Source organism: Herpailurus yagouaroundi, unplaced genomic scaffold (assembly GCF_014898765.1).
Source record: "Herpailurus yagouaroundi ecotype Mexico unplaced genomic scaffold, PumYag 250, whole genome shotgun sequence".
NCBI lineage: Eukaryota > Metazoa > Chordata > Mammalia > Carnivora > Felidae > Herpailurus > Herpailurus yagouaroundi.
In genome coordinates, this window is record NW_024412467.1 from 20,754,866 (window position 1) to 20,773,219 (window position 18,354).

The window sequence follows — 18,354 nt, forward strand, 5'->3', positions numbered from 1 at the left end:
AGCCTAGGGATCATATACTATTCCTGTCCATGTCCAACAACCCATTTAGCTTATGTTCACAGGAGGGAGTTTTGTGATGATAATCATCCCTCCTATTTCAATGAACACATTTGGAAGAAGTGCTAAAGGAGTAAAAGTAAAATACTTGCTGTGCTTCATTTAATTCCATTTGTTTCTTACATAAAAAACAGACAGGGGCACCTGGGTGGCTCAACTGGTTAAGCGTCCGACTCTTGGTTTCAGATCAGGTCAGGAACTCCTGGCTCGTGAATTCAAGCCCTGCATTGGGCTCTGCACTGACAGCACAGAGCCTGCTTGGGATTCTCTCTCTGCCCCTCCCCTGCTCATACTCTCTCTCTCTCTCAAAATAAATAAACTTAAAAAAAAATAGAGACTTAAAAATAAATGAATGAAAGACTAGTGCTAATGCAGGTTTTTAGGAAACAGACTCAAGCTTTTAGGGATTTTCATAATTTGCCAAAAAAAAATTAGGAAATCAATATATTATGATATCAACTAACAAATGCAAGGTGCTGGGTGCTTTTAAGAATAACTAGAATATCAGATTTCCCAATTAAAAAGCACTAAGTATCCACACATACACTTCAGGAACAGCAACAACTAAGACACCTCACAAAGAAAAAAATGTAAAGCACCTACAAATGTAAAGCAGGGAAGGGTAAGGGAAGAGCTTGGGGTAAGAACAGTTTCCAATCTCAGCCAATAAATTGCCAGTCCCCTATACTGTATAAGAAATTCAGGGGCACCTGGGTGGCGCAGTCGGTTAAGTGTCCGACTTCAGCCAGGTCACGATCTCGCGGTCTGGGAGTTCGAGCCCCGCGTCAGGCTCTGGGCTGATGGCTCAGAGCCTGGAACCTGTTTCCGATTCTGTGTCTCCCTCTCTCTCTGCTCCTCCCCCGTTCATCCTCTGTGTCTCTCTGTCCCAAAAATAAATAAACGTTGAAAAAAAAAATTTAAAGAAATTCATTAACCTCTAATATCATGAACACATAATTAATTCTTACGAACTGAGAACTGGAATAATCTGACCACAGATTTCAGCACTGTATGTTCCTCCTTTTGGATTGAGGATAGATTTGAACCACTGACTATTCATTCATATGAAGAAATTCTGAAAAAAGCAGGTCAATATTGAAAGAATAAGGTCAGACAGGCAAAAACAAAAGCCCACTAATTTCTGTAGGTACCAACACAACAAATCAATCAAAAATATTGAGGCTTGGCCTGTACAAAAGAAATCATCAAGGATGTATAATACACAAATGCAAAATGAGATCAAGGACAAGTGATTTCATTGAGATAAACTTTAGGGACTTCAACAAGAACATCCAGGCCTTCTGTCAAGGATAAGAAATGTCTCAAGACTCACCTCATGCTTCGAGAAGAGTCGGACGCCCTCCAGCTGGTGGAACACTGGGTAGTGCTGGGAGTCTATCTGGTCGCGCCGGTAGACATCACCCACCACCAGGAAGGCATCCAGCCCAGCATGCAGCAGGTCCCACTGGTGTGCAGACGTGTGAGCTCGCAGCATGTGAGTCCCATTCACATAATAGTTGTCTCCCTTCTTCCGGCTGGGGTGGTCAGCTGGGATGAGCAGGCTGTCAAAGTTCTGCCAGGTGGTGACCACTGGAGAAAGGTGTTCATAAACTGAGAACAGCGGAGTCCCAAAGCGGCCCACATACTGCTGGTAGAAGTGTTCCTTCACCCTCTCCTTGATCAGCCAAAGAGGATGATGCTGCTGATTGTGCAGATTCCTGCCAACCATGGAGAGAACTTTCCGGGAGAGGTTGCTGTAGTTGTCCTGAGGGTAGGATTTGCCCAGCAGCTCCAGCACGTTGCCCGAAGCTCCTTGGGCAGCAAACTCTGAAGCAGCAGGTCTTGAGCCCACAGTCTGTTGATGATGGCCTTTGGAGACACCGCTGGCCTTCCTCACCAGGTAGATATGCACGTGGCCAACTCTCCTGAGTGTCGAACAAATCATTGTAGAAACTTATTTCACAGAGTCTGGAAAGAGCACACGTGCAAAGCACAGGTCAGGCTTCACACTGTAAAAAGTAAACATGTCCTTTGTGTCTCCTCCCAACCCCTCACTGTCCTGACATCTGTCTCCCCACGACCTCCTCCACACCGATCAAATTAAGGAAATCTGCTGCCAGAGGCTTAATAGTCACCGCTCTAAGTCAAAAGAACTTTGGACGTCACTTTTAGACACCTACTCTCAAGTTGTCCTTCCCTTGTCCTTGAGTTTGAAGAAATCTTCCTTTATCACATCATGTCATGTCCTGAATCCCTTATGTTGAATAAAACTTTAAATGTGACAATCTCCTTGTATTTGGACTATTCGAGAACCAAAAAGTTTAGAGGGATCGTCTAAAAGACAGGGAGGGCTTGGCTGACCCTAGCAAAGTCTCATTAATTAAAGGAAACACATAATTACATACAGAACAAACAGATGATATTTGAAACAGCCATCCTGCACATTTCTGTTTATCCTCCTAACTACCAAGTTCTGCTTACCTGTGACAGACATGACTTCTGGATTATCCCATATATTACAAAATGTTGTTACGTAATGTTACAAAATTGTTATCACATTAAAATTTTTTTGATGTTTCAAATAAAATACACCACTTCAGGTGGTGGTTATTTTAGTTTTCACTTTTATAAAAACAAAAACAAACAACTTCAGGAAATATTATACAAAGTGATAGACGATACCAATGGACAGCTGAAGTTATTTTTATAAATGCAAATCTTTTCTGTACTCACATTTGGTCGTGTCATTTAAATGTGTGTCATACCACTGCAGCATCCTACCATTGTATTTTTGTTTTGCGAAAGAGCAAGTTTCTACTATACACCCACAATAAACCAGGAGAAGGGCTACACTTACATGGCTAGGGATACAGAGCAGTCAGAAAACAAAGTACTGACTAAATCTTTAAAAACCAAAAAATGCCTAGAATTTAATCTAAGAAGAGACCAAATTAATTAATTTAAGACAAGCATCATCAAATTTCACAGTGGAAAGTCACTTCAGAAGTCACCTGGCACAGGCCATTCAACATCAAAGATGAGGTGGCTAAGATGGCTAAGTGGCTGACTCTTGATGTCAGCTCAAGTCATGATCTCACAGTTCATTAGTTGTGCACTCAGAGCATGGAGCCTGAGATTCTCTCCCTCTCTCTCTCTGCCCCTCCCCCGCTTGCACACGTGCATGTGCGCACGTGCTCTCTCTCTCTCAAAACAAACAAACAAACAAACAAACAAAAAGGTGACAAAGACCCAGGTATAGCTGACTGAACTTTAGGGCACTGAAGAGTTAAGACAACAGAGGAAGAGTCTGGGCCACTAATGTATGGTCATAGAAGCAAATTTTAAACTGATTCAGGGATCTCAGTAATGAAAATCTTTAGATGTCATTTCCCTATGTTCATAAAAAAATTTACTATGAATTAAATCACCGAAATCGCCTTCAAACTTTTAGAATTGTTTTTATCTATTGAGCTACTTTAAAGCATACAACCAAGTGATTATTTTACTTTAATGGCCCTATAATCATACTAAGAAAGTACATACCTTCGTCATAGTAAGCTGCATTAGAAGGGAATTCTATTGTTCCACGTGACCATCAAAAGCATACTGAGCATGTACCCAGGCAGCAGAGTGTAACTGGTTCAAAAGTGTAACTGAAAATATCTAGCTACAAGTTAAGTTATTGTGGGTGTGTGTGATTGCTTATTAGAAGCCTGTGCATTATACCTTTGCCAGAGACTACTGTCATGACACAAGATACCCGGGAACTCCCTGGATTTATTCAAATACGGCACTATTTTGTCAGTTGTTTCTAAAAGTGTTTTTGGGTGAGCTTCAGGGGGAATCTGTCTTCCTATCTACAGTGTTCAGGGGCTTGTCAATGCAAGGGATAGGAATTTTAAATATGCATGTGCCACCTTATACATCTTGGCACAAACTCAGGCTGTTAGGTTATTAGCTACCTAGCTCAGCACCCTTGGCAAGACATGAGAAAGCATTTCTTTCTTCCAAAGGCATATGCTGTTACACAAAGTTCAGAATTCTTCTGGGGAAGGTGCTATTGGTGCAGTTAATCAAGGGTTGCTGACTGTCTTTTCCTTCTCAGTTCCCAGCCCTTCACACATGCACTTCTAGGTTCTGTTCCCACATCTGTGCCCTATCCTCATGCCCCTTCTTTGTTCTCCTCACCCCACCTCTACCTTACTTAGCAAAGTTTAATTATCTTGTCTTCTTTTCCAGTCTTTTTATCTAATCTGCTCAGCCCTGGCATTATGTTCCCCACTGTGTATTCTCCCCACCCAAAACAATTACTTGGGTTTTTTTCTTCTATTATCATCTCTTACAGGGAGAGAATAATGATCATGATAACATTCCAGTTCCATCCAGCAAGATTCCTTTCCTTTTGTCTCTGTCAAATTTCCTATAAGAGTTCAAGGGGCACCTGGTGACTCAGTTGGTTAAGCACTGGACTCCTGATTTTGCCTCAGGTCATGATCTCATGGTTCTTGAGATAGAGCCCAGCCTGGAGCTCTGTGCTAAGAACACGGAGCTTGCTTGGGATTCTAGCCCTTCCTCTCTCTCTATCCTCCCTCACTCGTGTGTGGCTGTGGCTGTGGGTGTGTATGTGTGTGTCAAAACAAATAAACATTAAAAAAAAAAAAAAAAGTTCATGTGGAAAACACAGGAGCCATGGGAAAATACCACCAATGGCAGTCAGACTTCTATTGATATGGCGGGTCTTTTATCTCATGCTTTCAACAACACTGTGACGTAAGTACTATTCCTACCACTTTACAAAGAAACTAAGGCTTAAACAGATCGTGCAACTTGCAGAAACTCTTACATTTTCCCAAGAACAAAGTTCAGAACTCTGAGCAACTCAAGTACTTCTCAATCAATAGACCCAGACTGTTAAATTCAAATTACACATCTTTAATTACCTCTCTTAACTTCTTTCTTATGTGAACATGATTACACATAATTGCATTTTAAGTGCACAAATGAATACAGGAATGAATAAATTAATACATCAAATAAAACCCATTAGTTTAGATAGTGGAAGTGAAATACTATTTAACCTAGAACCATAGGACCAAACCTGCCCATGTTCTGTTTTTGTAAATAGCTTTCTTGGACTGCAGCAATGCCCATTCATTTATAGTTTGTCTGTGGTGGCTTCTCTACTCTGAAGGCAGAGCTGAATAGCTGCCAGAGACTAGGTCTTTAGCGGAAAAGACCTAAAATACTTACTATCTTGTTCTTTACAGAAAAGTCTGCTGAGCCCTGTTTTAGCTTAATTCACTGAAAAGTTCTTCCACACTACTAAGAATCTCTTCCTAGTCACAAATATATACAGATTATAGAGCCACAAAAAGTAACAAAAGTACAAATGTGGATGTTAAATGTGCTAACATTGGTAGAGAAGAGACCGTGAGACCAACCATGAGAAGTCAATACAATACAATGGGCAAAAGACCACACTTTGCAGAGACACCCACGTGGGTGTGACCCTAAGTTGGCCAGTCAGGCACTGCGTATTATCCTCAGACACACCACCTGATCTTTCAGACTCTCAAGTTTCTCATGTATAAAAATTTAGAAAACAATACCAACCTCATAGTAAAAGAATTAAACTAGATCTTGTTCATAATATACTTAACCCAATGCCCAATATGTAAGAGATGAGTTGAATCAAGAGTTGGAAATGACCCAGAGACTTCTAGAGACCAGATAACAGAGAAAACAATAAAGTTATTCACTGAAGAAACACAGGATGAATTTTGTCTGTTCAAGTGATTTTCATATGTGTATTTGTGGTTGGAGAAGGAAATAGCTTTGGATAGGTTGAAGTTAAGAATGGGTTAAGACAGTCATGTTAGTAATTTCTAGGAATCAGTCTGTAGTATGGGTTTGAAAATGAAGTGAGAGATTAGTGCTAGAAATGTAGACCTTGAGAGTTATGTACATAGAGGTAAGAGGTAACATCATAAGGGTATATGAGAATCCATGGGCAAGTGAGAACAAAAATAAAAATCGGCAAAAGACTGAACTCTTAGAAATTATCATATTTCCAAGGGAAGGGTATATAAAGAATAAGCCAGGAGAGAACCAAAGAGTACAGTATCACAGAAGCTAAGCACAATGAAGTTTTAGATGGAAACCAAGGTGTTTTCCGAACCTTAATGCTACTGAATGTGCAATCCTTAGCATGCTATATTATTACTATTTGTCTTCTTGTTAGACTATGTGGTTCTTGAGAGTAGAACTAACTAACTCTCTCTCTCTCATGTAAATCTTTGTATACTCAGACTCTAGCACTACCCCTGATACTGGATAAAGAGGAGAGAAGAAGTAAAAGAAGAAAAACAGAAAAGGATGGAAAGAAAATTGGTCAAAGGATAAAGCATAACAAAGAGGTTAGGCAAGGAGCAAAGTAAAGAATTATTTGACAAGATGATCATCAACAGGGCAATTTCAATATTTCAATGGCTGAGTGAGGCCAGAAATCAGATTATAATGGGTGGGGGATAAACTTAAGAATCCCCCAGGCTTACACCAATGGGTTAGCAAGGCATAAAGAAATACAAAGCCATAGGATGCTCACACCCATGTTTGGGCAAACAAGACAAGGCAACCAAGAATAGGGAGATGCAAATGCATCCCAGAATAGAGAGGAGGTACAGAGTCCCCAGAATAGAAAGGGAGGGGCAAAGGCCCAGAAATAAGGGTACAAAGGTGCCCAATACATAGGTATATGAAATAAACAAGATTAGATATTCAGGGTGGAAGCACCCCCAATTTAGTACTATAGCAAAAAGCTGCTTTCACAGGAGGAAAGGACCAAGTTAGGTAAATAGGTAAATTGGGCTACAGACCACTGCACTGCAGGTGTAACAGCCCAGAGTGGAGATGATCAACAAAAAGAAAGGTGCTTTGTTAACTCTGAGATTATTTCCCCTATCTGACTCATCCCCTAGGCTAGCTAAGATAAACAGAAGTGTTGCCTCATGTCTGTTGTAAACAACCTTCCACCCAACTGCCCAGCATTAGGATTTTGCTTTGTATTAACCCAAATCCCTAACCCCAGATATCTTCAAGACCCCCTTTCCCTCACATCCACAAGGTAATATTCACAGATTCATTGTCTCTTTGTGCATATCCATCTCCATGTTTGTAAGCCTTCTGATCCTAATAAAAACAGGGTGAGGACCCTTATTCAGGGCTCTTGTCTTTTCCCGGACATTAGCCATATCTCACTTTTCATCCTACGTCCCACTGTCTTGCTAGACAAGACAGAAATTTAGACCGAGAGTCTATGACAATAATGGGTTAAGAAATGAACAGAAGATGTAAAAATGAAGGAGGATACCAATGAGAGAATAAATGAAAATATTTAAAACTTCTGAGACTCAAGGAAGGGAAGCTGAAGGAACTTTTAATAGATGGTCCTAATCTCTCAAGGAAAGCTGTAGATTTATAAATAAAAATACTGTGTATGATCTCAAATTCACCAAATAAATGTGATTTTTTTTCAAAGACAAATGCTGTAATTTAGAGTGAAAAGTTATAAGTATTAGAAAACAGGGTCAGAGGAGGGCACTGTGCATGAAATTAAGGGGAACCCATTTAAGAGTTATTTGTAGAAAATAAAAATTAGGAGAAACATGAAAAATTTGAAAAATTAAAAGGAAACTGATTTAGAGAAAGTATAAGCCCAGAATGTGTAGGAAAATACTAGAGAAACAAGGATGATTGATGTGGTTACTAGGAAGTCAGGAGTCAGCCAAAAAGAAATACCTGTTAATTCGTGACCTGTCATCCAGGAACAACCTAACAGCAGAGAGCAATCACTAGAATATTTTTCTAGACAGACCCAAAGATTACTGATTTTTCATAAATAAATAAATATTTAATATACATTCTGTACAAATCCAAGAAAGTCACCAACCAAGGATTCTGGAGGCTGGTGGATATTGATCTGAATATTACTTAGTACCAGATAACCTATCTTCCTGGCACACCCTTAATTTTAACCCATTTCACTCCAATCTCTTGGGTCCCCAGGGCTTTCTTTTTTTTTTTTTTTTAATTTTTTTTTTTATTTTTTTTTCAATGTTTATTTATTTTTGGGACAGAGAGAGACAGAGCATGAACAGGGGAGGGGCAGAGAGAGAGGGAGACACAGAATCGGAAACAGGCTTCAGTCTCTGAGCCATCAGCCCAGAGCCTGACGCGGGGCTCGAACTCACGGACTGCGAGATCGTGACCTGGCTGAAGTCGGACGCTTAACCGACTGCGCCCCCCCGGCCCCCCCCCCCCCCAGAGCTTTCTTAACTGAATGTTAGGCCTACTTTTCGATCAACCAATCATTGTAAGTCAGAATATCCTACAGAAATATCCTATAGGAATACAGCACAGCTCCTTATCAAGAAGGCAGTATCGCTTTTGAAAAAATACGCAATAACAAGAATGTTTACATTTTATAAAATAGTTTCACATGCATTTTATTATTATTGATTCCAATAAGACCTCCTGCAGTACACATAATTATTCACCACAATTCACAGAAAAAGAAATACCAGTTCATAAGTGACATAACTCAATTCCTATGGATAAAAGTAGAAAATAGGGGCCTTGAATCCTTGTCTTCTAACTTTAAAATCCCATGACCTTTCCAATATACTCTAAGCCACTGAAGAAGAAAAATAAGGTGGAGACAAAAGAGGAACAAAAACAAAAGTATAAATAATAGTTTCTTTAGTCAGTGGTAAAAGTTTTAGTGCAATAAAATAAATATAAAAATGTCATACATTGACTACATAAGGAACTCTGTGTACTTCTCACTCTACCATGACTTGAAAAAAATATGCTATAGGTAGTCACTACTACTAAAAAATGCAATGACATTTTACTTACAAGGACATTTATTACTTTATTACTTACAAGGACATTTTGAGATGTCTGCAATGGGCCAAAACTCTTTTTAAAAGGCTATTCAGGTAAGTTCATACTGACTTTCTTTTGATACATTTTCCCATAAACATCAGAAGGCAAAATCACTCTGCTGGCTTTAGAGTGAGTGCCTCAGAGCCCTATAAAAAGTGCTCACTGCTGTTGTTTGTTGATGATGGGAACAATGAAGATAAGGGGTCATCTCTTCCAGTGTACAGGATGGACTAATTCATTCCATCATATTTTCCTTCCTTCTTTGGTCATTCCAAGTTCTGCAAACATACAGTATTTTAAGCTACTTTGACTAATTACAGATCACAGGACATAAAAAAAAATATTATGGTACTCTAAATGACATTTACTTATAGCTACTACATAACTTTGTGTTTATAAGAAAAAATAAATAATTACAAATAATAAACTCAAACCAGAAAATAAATGAAAAATCTGACTGGAACCTGCCTTTTCTTTATTCTTGGGTATTGATAGTTGTAGAAATTACCTAACACCACAAGAGTCCTTCTTCTCTTACTTTCTGGTCCTCTATTTACATAGTCTAAAACTGTGGATTATTAGAAAACAAACTTCTGACTTGATGTCATTACTACCATGAGTAACTGTGCTGCACTACCCAAATCCACCCTCAAGAGAGAAGGACTCATCCACCCAGATGCCCCTCAGGTTTCAGCCTTTTTTAAAGATAGCCTCACCTCAAGAAAACTGCCTTGCCCAGGGTCATACAACCTTCCAGAAGCAGTCTGCATCCATTATGGTGGGTGGTTTGTTTCAGGAAAGGCTGGATGACAGGCCCCCATGCAGGTGGCTGAGATTTTCATTGGGACTGTGCGGAAGCTCAACTTCTCCCTCCGCCCAATCCAGCTTCTTCTCAGTCCCCCATAGGTGTTGCTGCCAAGAGCAATACCACATAATTAATAAGTGTCCTGCATGCTAAACTTCACCTCAGAGTTTGCTTCCTGGGAAACCCAGTCTGGGACACATTTAACAGAATTAAATCCTCTACTCTTCCTCCTAAAGCAGAAAGACAATATATTGAGCTTTATTTTGATGCTACCCTGACACTCATTTTCCTTATAATCAGAGCAAATTGTTTTCTCTGCACTTAAAATACACATAAAATTTAAGTGTACAGTTCCGTGGCATTTAGTACATTGACAATGTTGTGCAACATCACCACCATCTATTCCTGGACTGTTTTTATCATCCCAAACTGAAACTCCGGTAAAAACAATTTTTTTAAATGTTTATTTATTTACTTTGAGAGAGAGAGAGAGAGAGAGAGAGAGAAGGGGAGGGGCAGAGAGAGGGGGAGACAGAGAATCCCAAGTAGGCTCTGTGCTATCAGTGCAGTGCAGGGCTGGAACTCACAAACTGTGAGATCATGACCCAAGCTGAAATCAAGACTCAGGTGCTCAACCAACTGAGCCACCCAGGTGCCCCCAAACAATTATTTTTAAAGAAAAATTATATAGTGACATTTAAGACTTTTAACACTGTAAAATCCTTAAGGGAAGTGAGGCTAAAGTTCATCTTCTGCAAGTGTCAAAAGCAATGTAGTTAGTTCTATGTTCCAACTTGGACAGAAAACGCTTCTTAAAAAATTGACACTGGAACCAAATGAGGGAAAAAAAGAAGTCCTAGCATACCATAAGCAGTACACCTTAAACAGACACTGGATCACTTTTTTCCAGCCCTTTTTGACAAATGGTGTTGTTATTTACAAGACAGAGCTTATTCTGACCAAAAACCAATGGCCCATGCCATCCAACAGAACTTTCTGCAATGACAGGACTATCCTATATCCACACTGTCAAATACGGTAGACACCAGCCACATCTGGTTATTGAATATTTGAGATGTGGCCAGTGTAACTGAGGGATTTCATTTTTAATTTTATTTTACTTAATTTTATTTTTTTTTTATTTTTTTTTAATTTTTTTTTCAACGTTTATTTATTTTTGGGACAGAGAGAGACAGAGCATGAATGGGGGAGGCGCAGAGAGAGAGGGAGACACAGAATCGGAAGCAGGCTCCAGGCTCTGAGCCATCAGCCCAGAGCCTGACGCGGGGCTCGAACTCACGGACCGCGAGATCGTGACCTGGCTGAAGTCGGATGCTTAACCGACTGCGCCACCCAGGCGCCCCTATTTTACTTAATTTTAATTGAAATTGGCCACATGTGACTAGTAGCTATATTAGGGCAGATCTAGACCCCCATATAGGAAAAATGAGGATTCTATAACCAAAACGATCAAAACTGATTTCCAAGATTGTGTTTTTAGTATATAAACTAGCTTCCGAAACAGTATATGGATTTCAGCTTATAAATAGGGAGAGCTATTCAATCTTCAGAAGAATTTAAAAAGTTAGAAAACTAGAAAGGATCACAGAGATCATAAAGCCCAACAGTCATATTTTGTAGATACCAAATCAAAGATTAGCTATATCCCCAAGGATGTGCAGCCAATGAGTCAGTCAGAGGTGAGAACGTAGTGGCCTAATTCCCAGATAAATGTTCCTTCTACATCAACTTATGTCTAGTTAAGATCTCACCTATAATGTAGAATCTAAAAAAGCAAGTACACAGAAGCATAAAGAGTAGAAAGGTAGGGGTGGAGTGGAGGGGGAAATGAAAAGATGTCGGTCAAAAGGTACAACAAAGATGCAGCATGACATCAACTATAGTTTATAATACTGTATTGAATACTGGAAATTCACAGAGAGCAGATTTAAGATACTCTCATTGAACATAGAAAAATGGTAACTATGTGAGGAAATGATTGTGAATTAGTTGGATTGTAGAAACCATTTCATATATGTGTATCAAAAATTATATTATATACCTTAAATATACACAATTTTTATTTAAAAAAGTAAATTAAGTGAATTTAATAAATATATAAAAATAAAAAGGTATCTGAGGCATCTTGTTACATGGTCACAAATTATACTTGGATGCTTTTGGTTGTTCAATAGGCCACATGAGAACGCTGTAAACTGTCTTTACCACTATATATCTAGCACAAGTGACTAGAACTAGCAAAACATCAAGCAAATGTTTGTTGTTAGAATGAATGAATTTTGTAACAATTTAAACAGTCGGTCCTTTCAATTTCTCTCTAGGTCTTGTATGTAAATGAAACCAGGCAGTGCATTAAGTCTGCCTGACTAGTAATTTCTTCAAAGCACACTTAGCAAACATGACCCACATATGGTCATAACCATACCAAAAAAAAAAGAAAAAAAAAGAGATCAGGCACATTCCATTAACCTCCAGTTTCTACCAAGAAATATGAAGCGTGGCTCAGTCAACACAGTTTATACATTTTACCCCACTAAAATAATGGTGGGGAAACTTTTACTCATAAAAGGGCAAAGCAAGAGTTATGTTTATGCTCCTGCTCAGTAGTATGAATACCAAAAAAAAAAAAAAAAAAAAAAGTCTCTAAAAAGGCAGCTGTATTATTAGTGAGAGTGTTATTGGTGCAACCTTTCTAGAAGGGAATTCAGTACTACCAAGAGATTTAAAACTGTTCATACCCTTTAACAGGGTAATTACCTTTCTAGGAATTTATCACAAGGAAATAATGTAAATGAAGACAGAAGTTAAACACAAAGAAGTTTCATTATAGCATGATTTATAATACAAAAATATTAGAAATAACATAAACATCCCCCAACAAGGGAGTGATTAAGTAAATTATAGAACCATACAATAAAATATTATGCACTCATAAAGTATAATGGTTTCAAAGAGTTTTAATGATACAACCATATACTTATAAAGTGATAAATAGGATATAAAATTGTATGTATGATATGATCTTAACTATGTAAATATATATCTATACCTATAAATATACACATATTATATTTAGGAACTAAGCAAGATTTAATAGTTATAATCCCCAGTCCTTATTTTCTGTTTTGTATTTTTATATTTCTAAACTTTCTAAACAGATACTAAATTTTTAATTAAACTTCTTTATTATGAAATATTGAATTATGATTATAAGAAGTTGTTTTAAAATATCTGTTGAGTTGAGCTCTAGCCATCTTAATTGCCTATACTAAACCCACTTAGAACTACATCAAGAATAAATGCCACCAGTATAAATGTAACATGGCCATAGATAGTTTAATTAATTGTGTTCAATGACCTGCTAAGCAATTATTTTTTTAGAACAATGCAGGTAGAATGCTTGGCATGTATAAACTTCTGTGCCTTTCCAATTTCCTCTTCCTAGCTATAAATCAACTGTCACAATCACCATGCCAATCACTCAACATTATTTCCCAAAGATATTCAGATTTTCTAGGAAATTAATGCCAGATCCTATACCAAATAAATGATTTTCAATTATACCCATTAATGAAGTCTTTAATGCATGTTAAAGCTAAAATGTTACATTGTATTTTGGTTAAACAAATATTTATTTCTAAAGGAAAATTCTCACTAAAACTTAGTTCAAACTAAGCTACTACCTATGCTTTATATGCAACTCATTGTATGGGACTGCCAGAGGATCTCAGAAAAGTATGGCAGTATTACTACCATCATGGTAATCATTAGCCTCAATCTGTCCATCTAATGATGGGCCAGCCCTGATACATGGAAGTTAAGAAGGCTTGTTCCAGTCTATGTCTTTATCATGGGTTTCTGGCCTAGCAGGCTCTCCTCAATTCAGTTCCCCCTTGTTTACTGTTATTACTGCACACTCACTGTTCAAGGGCCAAGAATTAACTCATGACACATTTTTCACTACAGCAGTTATGGGGTTTTACATCTGCCGTGATGTGTGTTTTTCAACACCACCAAGCACATCTCCAGTTCTCTGCAGATACCAGTTGGGTGCCCTACAATTTACTGAATTCTGACATTATCTACCTGGAGATAGCATTAGACAGCTCAGGTTAAGAACTCAGTCCCACAAGACTGCCCCCTTGCCCCACTTTAGATGCCAATCACTAGTCCAGATGATGACCAGCTATAAGTCAGAGGTTCCCCCTCCTCAGGTTTTATCAATTTACTAGAGTGGAACTCAGGAGAATAGTTAACATACTATATTACTGGCTTATTATAAAAAGATATAACTCAGGAACATCCAGATAGAAGAGACACATAGGGCAAAGTTTGTGGGAAGGAGGATGGAGCTTCCATACTCTCTGGGCACACCACCATCCACATGACCAGCAACCCTGAAGCTCTCTCACCGCATCCTTCTGGGGTTTTATGGAGGATTCATTACATAGATCTGACTGATTAAATCAGTTGTCATGGTGGCTGGGCTCAATTTCCAGCCCCTCTGCCCCTCCTCAAAGGTCTTGTTGGTTCTCTTGGCAATCAGCCCCCATCCTCAGGTAACCTAGGGGCTTGCCAAAAGCCACTTCATTAATATAAACTCAGCTGTGCTAGGAAGGGTTTGTTATATGAGTAACGAAAGACACCCATTTTACCTTTATGTCCCTGGAGCTTTTTCTGGTAGTGGGAACAAAACTAAATATTATAACAAAAAATGCGACTATGGGTTACAATTACAATTAGAAATTACAAGGGCTGGGGCACCTGGGTAGGCTCAGTTGGTTGAGCTTCCGACTTCAGCTCAGGTCATGATCTTGTATTTCGTGGGTTCAAGCCCCATATTGGGCTCTCTGCTATCAGCACAGAGCCTGCTTCAGGCTTCAGATCTTCTGTACCCCTTTCTCTCTGCCTCTCCCCAACTTGCGTGCACTAGCACACTCTCAAAAATAATTTTTTTTTTAAAAGAAAGAAATTACAAGGGTTTTAGGAGCTATATGCTAGGAACATGGGCTAAACCAAGTATGTATTTCTTAATTTAAATCTCATTAGCACATCTGCATTCATAATGTCACGTCATCAGCACTACTCTCCTCATGCTGGCCTGAATTCCAGCAATTTCCTCATCATTCGAGGAATGTACAAGAGGCACAACATTATCAAATTTAGCATCTATTCAATTTATTTAATAGTCTGGATGATCAACTTCTGGCATAAGAAGAGAGTGTGACATAATCTTTTCATTAGTGCCATGGTTTCCTTCAATGTCTCCTTTGCAGGTTTAATTTCAAACCTCATTGTAGTCCCAAGTCAGGACCAAGCATTTGTTGTGTTGATTGATCAACCTCATTTCAAGCACTAGCAACTGCATCAATAGCATTTTTAAGGTTGAGTTCTTGTACTGAAAGTTGTAAAACCCAAGGAATCTATTAACTACAGCAAGCATGCAGATTACCTTTATTTTTTTAACATGTTTACTAACAGGAAACCTCACTTAAAACAAAATCGGGAAGTCTCAGGATGGGAAGCTCTATGCCCTTCCACTCTTTATCAATATCAATTGCAGACCCAACAAGAAAAGCCTGACTTGACCTTACTGGGACTTGACCTTACACATGGAAGGAAGCTGAAGGAAGAGATGTTTTCCTCATCCCCAGGTAATAGCTCAGCCGATGAGAAGCCACCATACTTAGAACTCTGAGTTTACTCCAAGGAACTTTTAGTTCATAACTGCCTTCCCAACTTACTCATTTTCTCCTTGAAAAAGCTTGCCTCTCATTTGTTCCCCAGACTTGCCTGAGGTTTTGCCTCAGTTCATTTGTCCTGGGATTGCAATTCTCTTTTATCCTCGAATAAACCCATCTTTTGCTGCTAAAATAACTGGCAGTTTTTACTTTTAGAGTTATCAGGGGCATAAAATTCTTTGGTCACCAGGCTCTATTAAATGTGTCCGTTAAAAATGTCACATTGTTGGGTTAGGTAGACATCAAAAACATTACTTTTCACAATAAATTGAAAAGTAAGGCTGTGTAAACCAGTTATCTAGGAACAACAAAATTCCTTTTTTCTTCCAGTCCAGCTTATCATTAGTCAGTTTGTACTGCTGATTCAAAGGAGTAATAAACTATTCAGAAAATACTTCTCTGGTTAGCTCTGCTGTCTTATGTAAATAATAATTTCTAACTAAAATGCATGTATACTCATCCCCCCTTATTCATGGGGAATATGCTCCCAAGACCCCCCCCCCAGTGGATGCCTAAAACTAAAGACAGTAATGAACCCTATAAATCCTTTTTTGCTATGCATACCTGTGATAAAATTTAACTTGTGAGACCCAGTAGAAGATTAATAACAATAAAATAGAACAATTATAATAGTATGCTCTAATAAATGTTATGTGAATGCCCCTCCCCCTTCAAAATTGTTAGAGAAGCCAAGAACACACAGTTGAAACTTGGTCAAATAGGACAAAGGTCTTACAAATTAAACTACATACACCCAGGTCCTTGTCACCATAGCCAGAGTTTTTCCTCCTGAGACTGAGACTATCATGAAAAGGACCATATGCAAATGAAGTCAGTCATCAGAGACAAGACCACACATTATCTAGATAGCTGTACCTTGGAGAATAAGTAGGAAAGTTATTCTGGGAGTGGTTCTGTTCAATACACAAAGAATAAAATCACCAAGAGTCCAGCTTGGCTGTGCAGAAGATCAAAAGATATGGTTTTTGCAAATTCTGGAAATAACAGGGCACCACAAAAATTTATCTCCTGCTGGTTGAGTTGAAGTCAATATAAATAACCTGGATGTTTAAAATATAAATATTCACACTTTGAATGCCAAATGCATATAGTAGTAACTATCTGTGGACATGTATATCTCTCCCACTAGAAAACAACCAATACAGGCTCAAACAGACACTGTGTTTTTGAAATCATTGATTTGCAATAACATGAAATGCCTAGGAGAAACCTTTTAACACACAGTTGTACCGAAAGCATCCCATATTCTTTCTTTGACTTTTGTCCATTTAGACACAATTATCCTTTTGCAGAGCATCGCTGTGCTTACTTCCTGGAAATTACTGTAGGCACCAATAGCAACAACCTGGCTTTTCTACCTGGGGCACTTTAACAGCACTGAAGAGAATAAAGTGAATAAACTCTTTTCTCTAAGGATTCACCGAGATATGTTTTTCTGATTGATTCTGGAGCATGTAAGTGACAAAAGGGAAGCCTGCAAGGCAGGAAGCTGTAGTGCCAGCACACAAGAGGGTCTACAGCTCGGAAACACCAGCAGTCCCTTCCCTTTCAAAAATGCTCTCTTCTTGCATGGATAAATGAAAGTACTTCTTACCTTAAGTGACTATTTATTTATCCATCATTGGTTTCAACAACATATTTAAGGCATGGCTTAAAGCCACCAGCAAGAAATTGGCACCAGACTTGACGCCTGGGGCACATGGCTTCCACAGATTGGCAAAGGTCCAGTTGCAATATTAACGAGTATACCATTTGTCAAGACAATTATGCAAGAAAACTTGGCAGCTGCTCATAGAGGGCAAGCCTGATGAGAAATGGTGCCAGAGCACACGGATCAGAGAGCCTGAGAAATCCCCTGGCAGTTCAGTCTTCTTTGGTAAGAGTTACCTTTTGTGTAGACAATGCCTTTTATTAAAATGAAGTCTTAAGGGGGAAGAAAGGAGCTGGAAAAGCAATTTTAAAATACTCATTATCTGAATATACAATGCTCCCATTCAGAAGAAGTGTCTTTTCATCACTATAAATTCAGTTGAGAAATGACTACCAATATCATTCTTTGCTAATAAATGCCATATTTTCAAGAATGAAAGTTTTGAAAATGTTCTGTCACACGGGAAGTTTCTTAATTGTTCAAGAATAGAAGGGTACTCCAGAGAAAAGTTATCTAGTGATGGACATAAAAACAAATGGAAAAATACTGCACTTGGTTCCAAGAGAAATCAGTTCTGTTGCCCTAAGTCAAAAGGTTAAAATCTGTAATTAAACAAATGCACAAGGGAATGACTGCAGACCAAAGACGCTGCAAAATGAATTTGAAGATTGGTTAATAAGTATCTTAAAGATATCGCCATATTTGGAACTGCAGAGAGATTCCCAATCACTCTTGCACTATTTTTCAGTTAAGAAAAGTATCATCAGTTAAAATTAAGATCATGTCACCAGTATCCATTAGTATGAATGAAATACCAAAACTGCTAGTTACTCTTAACATGAATCAACTACTAGTTATCACTTATTTTATTTCTAATGACAGGCCTATACTGTGGTTCTCCATCCACATTTGCAGAATGACAGAATAATTATCCACTAAATTCCACATGTAAGATAACTGTATAATAATCTTACTAAAGTACATGTACATAACAGACTTAAAATTTTAAAAAAGTACTCAGCTAGGGGCGCCTGGGTGGCGCAGTCAGTTAAGCGTCCGACTTCAACCAGGTCACGATCTCACGGTCCGTGAGTTCGAGCCCCGCGTCGGGC

The 18,354-nt window shown here is 38.6% G+C and overlaps 1 protein-coding gene across 22 annotated transcripts in view; it reads right to left on the bottom strand.

Annotated features, from left to right (window-relative positions):
* FARS2 (phenylalanyl-tRNA synthetase 2, mitochondrial) overlaps nucleotides 1-18,354 on the bottom strand; it is a 621,462-nt gene that overhangs the window by 481,706 nt on the left and 121,402 nt on the right. For 19 of the 22 annotated variants that reach the window (XR_005786117.1, XR_005786118.1, XM_040460421.1 and 16 more), the window contains 2 exons: nucleotides 9,720-9,915; nucleotides 1,391-2,025 (listed from right to left, as the gene is read on the bottom strand). Coding sequence is in view for 20 of the 22 variants with exons in the window: in XM_040460421.1 (XP_040316355.1) it covers nucleotides 1,391-2,002 (612 nt within the window). In the remaining 2 variants the exon portion in view is untranslated. The remainder of the gene's footprint in view (nucleotides 1-1,390; nucleotides 2,026-9,719; nucleotides 9,916-18,354) is intronic. The other 3 variants (XM_040460415.1, XM_040460413.1, XM_040460408.1) reach the window with 1 other exon arrangement.